The 14,962-nt window shown below is 42.8% G+C and overlaps 1 protein-coding gene across 2 annotated transcripts in view; it reads left to right on the top strand.

The window, feature by feature from the left end:
• The first annotated feature begins 876 nt into the window (after positions 1–876).
• Positions 877–14,962, top strand: part of TDRD3 (tudor domain containing 3) — a 271,121-nt gene continuing 257,035 nt past the window's right edge. The window contains exon 1 of one of the 2 annotated variants that reach the window (XM_032795824.2): positions 877–1,239. In XM_032795824.2, coding sequence (XP_032651715.1) covers positions 1,199–1,239 — 41 coding nt within the window. In that variant the 5' untranslated portion in view covers positions 877–1,198. The remainder of the gene's footprint in view (positions 1,240–14,962) is intronic. The other variant, XM_075061557.1, reaches the window with a different exon arrangement.

Genomic DNA, 14,962 nt, shown 5'->3' with positions numbered 1-14,962 from the left:
TGCCATACCTAGGATGAGTATATGTCCAGGCCAGTCCCTTTTTTAAGTCCTATCCTGGCTGTCCCAACTTTTTTTGGCAAAGGTGTGTATTAGTCCCAGTTGCTCTTGCCAACTGATCAAATGCCCATCTTTGTCAAAAAAGTGAGGTGTGGTGGAACGTGCAGGGGCATGAGAAGGGGATGCCAGCCCTGTGCAGGGGAAGAAGGCAGGGCCTGACCGAGCAGAAGGCTACATCCAGACTTGTGTAGGTATGGGGCGGAGGGCTCAGGCATGTGGCTCATCAAGTCAGCCCTGCGTGGGAGGCTGCGGTGGAGCTCACCCTAGCCTCACACATTGTCCTGTCTTCCCTTTGGCAAAGATGGTCACCTTAGCCCTGCCTTGCTGAAAGGCTTTTTTCTCTGGGCAGTGTCCCAAAGGAAGCAGTTTGCACCACATCTAAGTGCTGGGAGCTGGCGTTACAGCCCTAGGCAGGCCCTGGCCTGTGAGACCTTTGGAGCCCCAGTACATATAAGTTTGGGGACCCCTTGCTCCTGACTCTGGTACCATTGTCCTCCCTCAAATCTGCTTCCAGGTGCAAGAGCTCAGACCAGGTCCGCCTGAGCAGTTGGGACCTCGCACAAACTGTCTCCAGCCAACAAGTGCACTGACTTCATTCCGGTCCTGCGCGGGTGTGTGTGACAGTAACACCCTCCTTCCCTGGGCCCGTGTGGCCGAGCCACGCCGTCCCTGGGCTTCTTGCCAACATCCACAACCACCGGCGGGAGCCGGACAAAAAAGTCCGGCCCCGTCCTGGCCCCACGGAGCCTGCAGGTAGCCCAGTCCCTGGGGCGGCCGCGGCGCTAGCGCCGCCTCCTCTGTCCGTCCCCGTGATGGCGGCACCGGCGGCGGCCTCGTTGGTGTTGGCAGGGGGCGCTGGGCCCGCGCCTCCTCAGTAGCGGCGGGGCTGGAGCCTCCCCGGCTCGACGGCTTTGTTCGCTTGCAAGCGGCGGGGTCCGCGCCGGTGCCGCAGCCTCTGCCCGGCGAGAGCCGGCGGGGGCGCGGCCTCAGCCGGGAGGGCCGGACCACGCTACGCGGCTCCTCCCACGCAGCTGCTGCTGCTGCAGCCCCGGGTACGGGCCCAGCAGGCCGCCCTGCGCCGCGGCAAGTTTGTGGGAAGCAGCAGCCGAGGGCCGCGGAGGCGGCGACGGCGGGAGGCAGCATGGCTGGCGGGACGAGCTCCGCGCTCTCGGAGTCAGGCTGGTAAGTGGGGCCGATGGTAGGACTCGGGGCCTGCCTGGATGGTCGGGACTGGGCTGGGAAACGCCTGCTGCTGCTCTAGGCCTCTCTGGTTCCTGCTCCTTTCCACCCTGACAGTACGAGTCCCCCCCCGCCTTGTGCGAGGAGTAGGAAGTGCGGGGGTGGGGGAAGGTAGGTAGCGTTCACATTTGAATGGTAGCTATTGATTTGACCTTTCTGGGTCACTCAGAGGGGATATGTTAGGCACAGTCCCTGAGCAAAAGATCCAGGGACCAGACCTGGTATTTTTTTTTCTCAGTTTCCCCTGTTTATACGGTGAAAGGTTAATCTAGTCCTACATGTTTCTTTCTTGTTACATGGGTAGGTGGGCTGTAGTTGTTTGTACTTGCAGAGACATGTTGTGGCTTTTTTAGTTATTTTAGGCACCTGGGCAGTGGATTCTCTTCATCATCTCCCACAAATGAAACAGAAAGTAAGGTTAACAACAGTTAATGAAGTCAGTTTCCCAGAATCCCTCAGAGTTGGTATTATTGAGCTCATATCACAGAAATGATCAAAAAGTAAAGCTTAATGCACCAAGAAGTTGTCTAAATTGGTAGGCCTTGCGTAGTCTAGTCCAATCTTTCTCTGAACAGTTTCCCCTCATTGCTAACAATGATATTTGGGTGCAGCTGTATGGTAACAACAGTGGAAATACTGATTTAGACAAGGTTCTTAACAACCAGTGGTAGTTTTTACTGTCATTTCATTTAGACATGCTGCAAATAGGTTTAGCTGAGATGTAGTTAAAACACTGTAGGCACATGCCTTTCTGGACCACTAATAAAACCAGTGGTTGTGCTGCATGGTGAGGAAACTCTTTATTTAAAAAAGTGGGCTAGTGTAGACAGAGCTATAGTGAGGGGCAGACTTAGGACTAGAACACGGGAATCCTGACTGTCTCCAGTTTGTGCTAATCATTAGACATATTACTTCTTTCAAAAAAGCAACATTTATCAGACTCACCACCTTTTCCAATACAAAGCATATGCATACTCACCAGGTTATAGGTTAGTATTATTTATTTACTAGTTTAGACTTTTTTTCTTAACTGTCTTACAACCCTTTTGTAAAAATGAGCACTCCTTGCAATATTTGCTCATTTTAAAAATTAGTAATTTAGTCCTAATTTGGAAAATAACTGCAGTACATGCCTAAACGTCAAGCATGTGAGTAGGCTCATTGACTTGAGAGGGAATACTTACTTAAAGTCCCACATGCTTAAAATATAGCATATACCTCTTTGCTTCCTGTGTTTCATTGGATTGGGGCCTTAGAGTGCCTAAATTTATTGCTGCCACTTTAAAAGGATCACAATAAAAGTCACATTTTAATTGCTGGACCTTATGTACTGTAACACCTATACTGGTTCTTCAGATTTTAATTCAAAGTTCAGTTTCTGGAGAAAATCACAATCTATAGGAAGACTGTAAATCTGCTGATCTGTGAACTTTCTACTCCTACAAACTTGGATTGCCTTTGAAATAACCTGCTGTTCTTTTATGGAATCATTGATCAAACTGAGAAGCTGAGGTGTCTTGCTAGGTCTGCTTCTCTGCAGATGCTTGGCTAAGGAGTAAAGGTGCTAGTTTCAGAAATTATATTCTTTAAGCTTGTTCTAGTGTGCAGACTTCAACACACAGGATCATGACTCTTGGCCACTAGAGGCTGGCACTGGAGGTAACTTAATTTTAATAACTGTATTGGAGGAACTGTATCAGCAATTATAAGTTGAAATTAACCAACTTTTCAGACGAGTAGTTTATACTTTCATACTTCAGTTCTTTGTTTGTTTCTGGTTACTTATTATGCAGTATATAGATATAGTTGTATCAGAGTAGACAGGTTATTTGGCACTGGTGCAGCTGCTGCTTGAATATTGGAATATCCAGTTCTGGGGTCTACAAGTCAAGAAGGATATTGAAAAATTGAAGTGGGTTCAGAGAAGAGCCATAAGAATAGTTAGAGCAGGGGTTGGCAACCTCTGGCACGTGGCTCTCCAGGGTATACACCCTAGTGGGCCGGGCCAGTTTGTTTACCTGCCGTATTGGCAGGTTTGGCTGATCACGGCTCTCACTGGCCATGGTTCGTTGTCCCAGGCCAGTGGGGGTGAGGGATGTGCTGCCAGTTTTCTATTTTGACAGTTAAATAAATGTAGTACTAAGAAGATGGCTTGTTGATATTTGCACCACCTAGACATTTTAGTGGCTAGCTTATATTAATGTATAATTGAAATGGTTCACACGGTTTCTGTAGTGTGTGTCCTGGACCTTTGCAAGCTACAGCATCAAGGAGTGGATGATGTGCTTAAGTATTTGATTTGTGCCCTCATAATGTTGCAGGAGGTGAGCCAGAGGTTTGGAGTGTGGGAGGGAGCTCAGGGTTGGGGCATAGGGTTGCAGTGTGGGGTGGCGGGGTGAGGACTTGGGCACAGGGGGGGCAGCTCTGGGGTGGGACCAAGGATGCGGGTTTTGGGGTGCGGGCTGCCCGGGGCAGCGCTTTAACATGGCTGTGCTGTCATAGCAGCTGTATAAAACCCCCCACCTCCACGAGGGGAGTGCGACTACCAGCGTGGAAACACAGTCTACACTGACACTTTACAGTTCTGAAACTTGCAGTGCTCAAGGGGGAGTTTTTTTACAACCCATAGCAAGAAAGTTGCAGCGCAGTAAAGTGATGGTAGACAAGGCCTTAATTTGCCTCACTTGAAAGCAGTTATTGACAAATCTACCACCACCTTGATTTATTGTGGGCTGTTGCTTCCAAGTTGCTAGGATCAAACCTGACATGCTTTCAAGTATGGACTTCAGTGTGCTATTATATAATTTGTAACCTACATATTTTATTTTAAAGTCTTTTTGTGTGTAATTGTTTTTTAAGGAAAAAGTAAAAATATTTAATAATATGTAGCTGTGACACCTCCTTCATCATACTTCTGTCAGCAGGGTTTGAACCCTGTTCCTTTAATGTTGCAGCACGTAATCCTACTGCCACACAAGCTACAGAACTAACTGCATTAGCTGGCAGTAGGAGCATACTGTTATCGTAGGGTGGTGATTGGACCAGTGAAGACAGGTGCTGGATCCAGAAGGTTGTCAGGGGAGCCTGGCCCACCTTGATTTTTCACCCCCTCACCCCGCCACTGCCAAGCTAGGGGAGGTTTTTACCATTTGTTGCTCATGGAGTTGGGAGTGAGCCTCTGAGATTATGTGCTGGGACTGGATGATTGCTCTTGACAGAAGCCTGACCTGGCTCTCTCTCCCAGATGTCTGCTGTGGTTGCTCAAACAGCTTCAGGATGTTCCTAGTGCAGTGGCTGCTGCTGCTTTTGCGTGGGCCCAGCATTAGAATGTTTGTTTTCAGTTTAATGTTATGGAATGCTCCCAGAATTTTCCTGAGGAATGCAAGTAAGTGGAGGCATATGGTAATTTTCAACAGTTGTGTATCAACAAAACTTCAACAGAATTTCATGGGAGAAAGGAAATGCACCTCTCTAACCCCAGGGCTTCCCCACCGTCAGATTTCAGTGGCTCTCTATGATAGTGGACATATTAGACCTTAAAAAAAAAAAAGTTGCAAATATCTTTTTTTAATGAAAAGAGTTAGGCAAACTAAATATAGGGCTTGCTACCAGGATCCCCTTTAACAGAAAGCACTGTTTGCCAATAGTTAATACAAAGGTCATCTATTTTTAAGTATAGGGATGAACTGGGAACATGAGATACCACTGTATGTTAACTGTTGGCAAATTCTAATTTTTTTCTCACAGTGACAACTGTGCTTGGGTGCTGATTAAAATGTTCATCACTAAATCTGTATTTATAAAGTAATTGTAGGTCTGACTCCTGTTATAACATATGGGAATCAGTGCTGAAATTCCATTATTTAAAACTGTAATCCTGAAATATTACTTAGTCACTTAAAATAATATATTTAACAGATATAGTCTTCCAATTCTTCCGATGTAGTAAATAGTCTACTGTAGTAAAATACTTTTATGAGAACTGAAATACTTTTTCAGTACTGGAAGCTCCAGTTTTGATATAATTTTATAATATATCTGTTCAGGATATATCACTAAAATAATAGCACTTGAAAAACATGTAAGAATCTATCAGGTGGCCATATACTATTTACACATTATGGCATATCTTAAAATCACTTTTGTAACTCTGTTTTGATGTTAGTGGTTGTTGCACACACATCATGGTTAGAACAGACTTCATAAAATAATGCTGGATTATAGCTATTTCAGTTAAAAGTAAATAAAAACAGCCACCTTCCACCCAAATCCTATGTTAACAGATTGTTGAAATTGACCAGTAGGGTACTCAGAATCATGAAATTCCAAAATTAATCTTGCATGGCCTGCTTTAATTCTGCCCATTTGTATGCATTTAATCTTTAATTACGGGAGTGTATACTATCATACAACATTTAAAAACATTACGTGCACTGATTTATCATAATGGTTCAGTATCTTCACTGACTTAAATTTGGTTTATAGATACTTTTCTCTGTGGTATGTATTATAATAGGGCCCATAATTTTCATACGAGTGTTTTGTAGTCTTTTTTGTTTGAGGTATACGGAGCAGTACACAGTGTTACAGAGTGCTTCACCTGTGTAGCTTTAAGGTCATGGGAAGAATCTACCTCTTCATGCATTTGTTATGCATATGGATAATTACATGTTCCCATACTGCCTCTCAAATAATCCAATGTGTCATTTATTTCTATAGCCTTACATGCGTGTGTAGCAACTTCTGGGAGTGTATACTGTATTGTGTATGCTAAACAGTTAAAGCAGGTCACTTGTATGAAAAGTACAAAAGGAAATCATACCTGCAACATAAGCTAGAGAGTATCCCCCAATCCTGCAAAAGGCTACACGTGAGTAGTTTTATTGACCAGTGGTGTCCATAGATGATGATTGGAAGATACAGCATTATTTCAAGGAATCATGATATAACATGTTACAAAGTATAATTTCAGTGAAGGATGCAAGTACTTATAGAGGCTACAGAAAAGTTGGACAACCTTTTAGTCCATATAACAGAGTGCTTGCAGATCAAATTATAAGAAAGTTGAAATTAATAATTTAGTATAGTAGGCTTTTGTTCTCTCTACCAGTGTTTTAATAAAGAATTTACTTGTGTAGTATTGCGGCTCAGGGGAGGGGTTGCAGAGTCTGCCAACAGCAGTGTCTCCTGAGACTCTGGTCCTGTGGGATTGATTAGAATCTGTTCCCCATTCCAGATGTTGCTACGTGGTGCATGGGATTGCAGCACTGTTCAGGTTTGGCCCAGCCACCCCTCTGTTTTAATGACGGGTGGCCAGCTAGGCCAAATTTGAGTGGCTCTGTAACCTCATGTGTGAGTAATGTTAAGACCTGGCACAAATGTGGCATGGCTGGGCTGAACCTGAGGGGTGCTGTGACTCCCAAGGTCACGATGCCTGAAGTGGGGAGCCAAGCCCAGCCAGCCTTATGGGGCTAGGAATGCCGCTGTGGTATGTACAATGTAGTTATGTTAATGTGTATATTGTATGTTGTGGGTAAGAGACACAGTTGGCAGTTTTTCAAAGAGACATTATTAACGGCACAAGAGCAAACTATCCCACTGCTTAGGAAAGATAAGAAGTATGGCAAGAGACCACCCTGGCTTAGCCAGGAGATCTTCAATGATCTAAAACTCAAAAAAGAGTCCTGCAAAAAGTGAAATCTCGGTCAAATTACGAAGGATGAATATAAACAAATTACACAAATATTTAGGGACAAAATTAGAAAAGCCAAGACGCAAAACCAGATTAAACTAGCTAGGGACATGAAAAGAAACAAGAAAACGTTCTACAAATATATTAGAAACAAGAAGATGACCAAGGACAGAGTAGGCCCGTTACTCAATGAAGGGGAAAAGACAATAACAGAAAATGTGGAAATGGGAGAGGTGCTTAATGACTTCTTCGTTTTGGTTTTCACCAAGAAGTTTGGTGGTGATTGGATGTGTAACATAGTGAATGCCAGTGAAAATGAGGTAGGATCAGAATCTAAAATAGGGAAAGAACAAGTAAAAAATTACTTAGACAAGTTAGTTGTCTTCAAATCACCAGGGCCTGATGAAATGCGTCCTAGAATACTCAAGGAGCTGACTGGGGAGATATCTGAGCCATTAGCAATTATCTTTGAAAAGTCGTGGACGACTGGAGACATTCCAGGAGACTGAAAAATGGCAAATATAGTGTCCATCTATAAATAAGGAAATAAGGACAACCTGGGGAATTACAGACCACTCAGCTTAACTTCTGTACCTGGAAAGATAATGGAGAAAATAATTAAGCAATCAGTTTGCAAACACCTGGAAGCTATAAGGTGATAAATCACAATCAGCATGGATTTGTCAAGAACAAATCATGTCAAACCAACCTGATAGCTTTCTTTGACAGGGTAACAAGCCTAGTGGAGAGGGAGGGAAGCGGTAGATGTGATATATCATGACTTTACTAAGGCTTTTGATACTGTCTTGCATGACCTTCTCATAAACAAACTAGGAAAATACAATCTAGATGGAGCTACTATAAGGTGGTTGCATAACTGGTTGGTAAATTGTTCCCAGAGAGTGGTTATAAGTGGTTCACAGTAATGCTGGAAGGGCATAATGAGTAGGGTCCCACAGGGATTGGTTCTGGGTCTGGTTCTGTTCAATATCTTCATCAATGATTTAGATAATGGCATAGAGAGTACACCTACAAAGTTTGTGGACGATACCAAGCTGGGAGGGGTTGCAAGTGCTTTGGAGGATAGGATTAAAATTCAAAATGATCTAGACAAACTGGAGAAATGGTCTGAAGTAAATAGGATGAAGTTCAATAAGGACAATGCAAAGTACTCTACTTAGGAAGGAACAATCAGTTGCACACATACAAAATGGGAAATGATTGCCTAGGAAAGAGTACTGCACAAAGGATCTGGGGGTCATAGTGGGTCACAAACTGAATATGAGTCAACATTGTAATGCTGTTGCAAAAAGAGCAAATATCATTCTGGGATGTTCTAGCAGGAGTATTGTAAGCAAGACACAAGAAGTCATTCTTCTGCTCTACTCCACGCTGATTAGGCCTCAGCTGGAGTATTGTGTCCAGTTCTTGGTGTCACATTTCAGGAGAGCTGTGGACAAATTGGAGAAAGTCCAGAGAACAGCAACAAAAATGATTAAAGTTCTAGAAAACATGACCTATGAGGGAAGATTGAAAAAATTGGGTTTGTTTAGTCTGGAGAAGAGAAGACCGAAGAGAGTTATGAGAACTGTTTTCAAGTACCTAAAAGGTCGTTACAAGGAGGAGGGAGAAAAATTGTTGTTCTTAACCTCTGAGGATAGGACAAGAAGCAATGGGCTTAAATTGCAGCAAGGGAGGTTTAGGTTGAACAGTAGGAAAAGCTTCCTAACTGTCAGAGTGGTTAGGCACTGGAATAAATTGTCTAGGGAGGTTGTGGAAACTCCATCATTGGGGATTTTTAAGAGCAGGTTGTAGAAACACTTGTCAGCGATGGTCTAGATCAGGGCTTCTCAAACTAGGGGTCAGGGACCCCTGAGGCCATGGAGAGGCTATTACATGGGGGGTCATGAGTTGTCAGCTTCCACCTCTAACCCCACTTTGCCTCCAGCATTTATAATGGTGTTATAATGGTCTTAAATATATTAAAAAGTGTTTTTAATTATTGGGGCGAGGGTCACATTCAGAGGCTTGCTGTATGAAAGGAGTTACTGGTACAAAAGTTTGAGAACCACTGGTCTAGATAATACTTAGTCCTGCCATAAGTGCAGGGGACAGGATTAGATGACCTCTCGAGGTCCCTTCGAGTTCTATGATTCTATGAGATATTTAGTTAATGAAATTTTTTTGTACTAAATCTATTTACTGGGTCTCACAGGCTATCAAGGCATACAAATGGGTCCTGAGCCCTAAAAGTTTGAGAACCACTGTTATATCACCTTCATACTTCTTTTATATTAGAAATGTTCAATTGTGCTTCAGTTCCGTAGTCTGAAATACAACTATCCATAAGAAAATCCATAGAGAAGATTCCTATTGTCATATACATGCTTAACTTCATTACTGTTAGGGTCAGTGCATAAAGTTTGTGGGGGAAATTTTCAAAAGTACAAAGGGTAATTGGGTGTCTATCTGCTTTTGTGCCTTTGAAAATCTCTTCCCCCCTCCCTTGCTAAATTACAGTATCACAGCATAGAAAAAGTTTAGTTTTAAGATTGAAATGTTGAATTCTAAATTACTATTTAGGGCCCCATTCACACGGCCATTCTAAACTCAACAGTCTATACCCAGCTCTCCTGCGTATTTCTGTGTGGCACAAGGAACACCATGGAACTGCCATATCTGATTATGCTTGCCAGCTTTTTAAAAGACTTGAGTTTTACAGTTGAAGAACCCTATATAAGTGCTAAGAAGTTTTATTCAGTGATGTTAGGGGCTGGTGCAGGAGATGGAGAAGAAAGTGGGTTATTTTCAGGGATCTGTCTGTGACTTTATTTACAGCAGCCATTTTTGAGTGAGTCTAATACTATGCGACTAAAGCGATGAGTGAATTTGGGAATGTTGAGAGGAGCTTCTGATTTAAAAAAAAGAAGTGTTTTCTAATACCATGAATGATAATTCCTTTGCCTCATTTGAGAGAAAAAATTCTTCAAAACAAGTTCTGGGAACTATGAATATGTATATTACTTTCCCTGTGTTCAGAGAAACACGGCTCAGTGTATCTTACTGAATTTTCGTAGGTTCAGATATAGCACGCATCAGATGTCTATATTTGTGTGTACATATTTTAATAGCCCTAAGAAAATGGATGACTGGGATGAGGAACATTTAATTACCATTCATTAAGTTTGGAAATATCTACAGACTTTGGAATTCTTGCTTAGGGTGAGCACTACGCAACACTTATTCTTGGCAATATTTTCCACAACTTTTTGTCTGTAGAGTGGTGTACATATACTATTTTAAATCTCACATTACAAACTCAATATTACAAATTCATTCTGGTATTAATGAACTACAGAAGTCACAGTAAGTAAAAAGGGAATGGTCACCCAACCTGAAAATACCTTATTTTTCATCTTGTATTCAATAGCTAGCAGGTTTGGACCTGATTAATATTTAAATGGATGATCACTTGAGGACACTACTGCTTAGCATTTATATAGCACTTTATATTTTCAAAGCACTGTACAAACATAATAAATAATACCAGGTGCTCTAATCTCTGCCTTTCTGTGATAGCAAAGGCTGTTACTGATTTCATACATGGCTTGAAACATTTGCTGTGCTGATTAGCCAGAGGCACATTCCAAACACTTGGGGACAGTCTACAGGTAGCAAATGAGTGAGAAGACTGTGTTTTTAATCTGTCTGGAGCTTGTGGGGTGTTAACTTTAGGCTGTCCACTGTTTCTAGACTTGGATTTGTCCTTTTGTATCAATCTTGTGTGTAACAACTGCCTGGCAAATTTTGAGGCTCCCTACTGTCTCTGGGCTGCTGAGACATAAGAACAATCTATGTCTTGCCCTGGCTCTGGGTGGGGTAGGCTGGGCTCCCCACCTATATACTAGAAAAGATTTTGTGACAGTCCCTTGTACTCCTTGGTCTTCACATTGGGAGGCTACCCTCTTCTAGCCCCTTCTCCTCCTGCTGTTGTCTCATTTTTGGCCTTCCTCCCACTTCGGTTACATTTCTACCTTCTAAAACCAAACAAATCTGCCCTGTAGTGACACTGTAAAGAAAACTGGAAAAAACGAATGTATTTAAAATTTATTTCATGTAATTTGGAGCTATGAATAATAATAATGCATAATCCTAATTACATGTGTGCTTCATGATGTTACTGCAGGGTGGAGGTTAGATGATTGTTTGTCTGAGCTGTATATTTCCATATCTTAAAATGTTTTTGATTTATTTTAAGTTTAACCATAATGCCGAAGTTCTTGGCTTGGGTAGTGCCTCTTTTATTTGTTTGGGTAAAGGGGGGATACTTACAACATCCTGGTATTGTTTTTATCCTGAAGTAATGGATATGTACTCTCAACCCGAGCTCCAATTTAATGTAGTTCTTATCTGGTAATAATACTTAATAAGTACACGTGATTCGTGTTTGGATAGAAGCCACAGCAATTTTATTATCTTCACGAGCATTCAACTTCTAGTCTGCTCAGGTTTTTGGAAGCATCAAGTTCATACTTGACATGCTTGTCTCTTAATGCAGTTATTATAACCACTTTCATACTGGTAAAGACTGTTGTTCTTGAGCGCCTGGCTAAGGGCTTGTGTACAGAGTCTGGTAGTCCATAGCAAGCTGAGGTTGTTGATCTACATAGCCTGATGCACACTAAGGCTGTGTCTGCGCTACAGACTTTACAGCGTCACAGCTGTACCACTGCAGCTCTGTAAGATCTTCTGTCCGTGAAACTTATGTCGGTTGGGGTGTGGTTGTTTTCACACCCCTGACTGAGAAAAGTGATAGTGTAGACATAGCCTAAGTGGCCTTGTGGACTCTGCTACCATGAATTAAAGGTTTGATAGTATTATTTGACATACTGCTTTTTTTATTGTCAAAAATACACCCTTTTCTCCCTGATCCCATTGTTTAAATACTCTTGTCCATGACTTGGTCTTGGTCTCACCTTGGTTACTGTAACTTCCTTTCCAATCTGTCTTATTCTTATTGACCTCTTCTGCCACTTCCTTTTGCACTCTTGTGATATGTCTGCACTAGGAAATGATTTTATACAGTTCATTGCGTATATCCACACTATGCGCAGTAAGTCAGTGGAGTGTGTCCTCAATACTGTGGCTAGCATGGACTTTCAGGGTAGTGCACTGGGGGTAACTATCCCACAGTTCCCACAGTCTCTGCCGCCCATTGGTATTCCTGGCTAAGTTCCCAATGCCTGATGGGGCAAAAACATTATTGCAGGTGGTTTTGGGTACATATCATCAGTCACCTCTCCCTCTGTGAAAGCAATGGCAGACAATCATTTTGCTCCTCTTTTCTGTGTGGATACCATACCATGGCAAGCATAGAGCTTGCTCAGGTCACTGCTGCTGTTGGGAGCATTGTAAACACCTCACACATTATCCTGCAGTACGTGCAGAACATGCAAAAGGAAGCAGCAACAATGTGATCACAGTAGTGATGAAAACATAGACACAGACTTCTCTCAAAGTACAGGCGCTGGCAATTTGGACAGCATGGACACCATAGGAAGGGCCAAGGGACGTATTGCCTGTGGCTTCCTACTGCCCCCATTGGCCTGAGACTGCGAACCACGGCTAGTGGGAGCTGCGATTGGCCGAACCTGCCAACGCAGCAGGTAAACAAACTGGCCTGGCCCGCCAGAGTGCTTACCCTGGCGAGCTGCTTGCCAGAGATTGCTGACTCTGCTCTAGGGTGATTATCAGTTCCTTGCTGTTGGGGAGAATGGTTTCTTTGCTTGCGTGCTGTGCTGTATCCTCATCCTTCTCCACCTCATCTTCCTTGTCCCTCAAATCCTCATCCTCAGTTACATGAGACTCCCCTCGTCAGGTGTCCATGGACAGGGGTGGGGTAGTGGTGGGGCCCGCCCTAGAATTGCATGCAGTTCATCAAAGAAGCGGCACGTCTGGGGCTGTGACCCGGAGTGGCTGTTTGCCTCTCTGGTTTTTTGGTAGGCTTTCTTGAGCTCCTTAATTTTCATGCGGCACTGCTGCGGGTCCATGTTGTGGCCTCTGTCCATCATGCCCTTGGAGATTTTTTTAAATATTTGGGCATTTCATCTTTTGGAATGGAGTTCTGATAGCATGGATTCGTCTCTCCAAACAGTGACCTGATCCAGTACCTCCCATTCGGTCCATGCTGGAGCTCTTTTGCAATTCTGGGACTACATGGTCACCTGTGCTGATGAGCTGGCCAAACAGGAAATGAAATTTAAAAGTTCCTGGGGCTTTTCCTATGTACCTGGCTAGTGCATCTGAGTTGAGAGTGCTGTCTAGAGTGGTCACATTGGAGCACTCTGGAATAGCTCCCGGAGGCCAGTACCATCGAATTGTGTCCACACTACGCCAAATTCAACGATGTCGATTTCAGCGCTAATCCCCTTGTCGGGGAGGAGTACAGAAACTAATTAAGAGCCCTTTAATTCGACAAAAACGGCATTGTCGTGTGGACGGGTGCAGGGTTAAATCGATCTAACGCTGCTAAATTTGACCTAAACTTGTAGTGAATACCAGGGCTTGTTTTCACATCACTTACTATAGTATCCCAAAGTTTGGAACCCTCTTCTGCTTCTTTCTGCCAAGCCTAACACTCAGCTCCTTCAAATCTCTTCTTGCAATCCATTCCTTCCAGGAATCTCTTGCTTCTACCTTCTTATCATAAATAATTTATTCTCCTGTGGTATTTTGTGTCTGATCTGTCTTGGATTTTAAGATCTTTGGGGGTGAGAATCTACCTTATTTTGTTTGTAGAGAGCTGTGTATATTTACAGTGTTATACAAAATATTGTTAATAATCCGGTTAATTGCTTTCCATAGTTCAGTTGCACTGAATATGACCAGTCACGTAAATTTCATGCTGCTGTTCAGGAAAGCTAGGGCTAGCAGAATTACTTGCTCAGAACTACTTACTCCATCCTTTGCTTCTGAGTAGTACAGGATGAATAATGTAATGTGATACTCCTATTGTGAGTGAATAGTTAGATGGCTATGCAATATTACTGAATGTGCAAAATTTTTATCTGTTGAACTTGCCACTTGTATTAAAGGTAACTTGCTCCCCCTCATTATGAAATATGAAATTTATTTTAAACGGTTCAGCATTTTACAAACACCTAGAAAGCCATTTAACTTTAACATAGTGGTAACATTTCTACACTGCTTCTGCCACATTTCTAAGTCCAATATAATTTTTTATTGTCCAATGCTATCATAGCCACAGTCTAGACTTGTAGCTTTTTAGAAACCCACTGAAGACAGACACGTATACTTTTGGAATGATATTTCTTTCAACAGAAGGAGTGGTTAAAAATGTTTTGCATCTGAACATTTTTAACCATTAAAACCTGATGGCAAGAAATTATTCCATTTTTTCTGCAAGTTTGAAATCCAGTCATAAAACAAGTATCAGAGGGGTAGCCGTATTAGTCTGGATGAAGTGGGTATTCACCCACGAAAGCTCACGCTCCAAAACGTCTGTTAGTCTATAAGGTGCCACGGGATTCTCTGCTGCTTTTACAGTCATAAAACAGATTTTTCCTTTATCATTTCCAAAACATAATTAATTTAAAGAGAGTTTATAGGTTCCTGTTTATAAGGCCTGGTCTACACTATGCGTTTATACCGAATTTAGCAGCGTTAAACCAAATTAACCCTGCACCCATCCACACAACAAAGCCCTTTATTTCGATATAAAGGGCTCTTAATATCGATATCTGTACTCCTCGATGAGGGGAGTAGTGCTCAAATTGGTATTGCCATTTCGGATTAGGGTTAGTGTGGCCGCAATTCGACGTTATTGGGCTCCGGGAGCTATCTCACAGTGCACCATTGTGACCGCTCTGGACAGCAATCTGGAGTTGGATGCACTGACCAGGTAGACAGGAAAAGCCCCACGAACTTTTGAATTTCATTTCCTGTTTGCCCAGC

Source organism: Chelonoidis abingdonii, chromosome 1, assembly GCF_003597395.2.
Source record: "Chelonoidis abingdonii isolate Lonesome George chromosome 1, CheloAbing_2.0, whole genome shotgun sequence".
NCBI classification, from domain to species: domain Eukaryota; kingdom Metazoa; phylum Chordata; order Testudines; family Testudinidae; genus Chelonoidis; species Chelonoidis abingdonii.
Note: the sequence above shows the minus strand (reverse complement) of the source record. Positions and strands in the feature narration are given on the sequence as shown.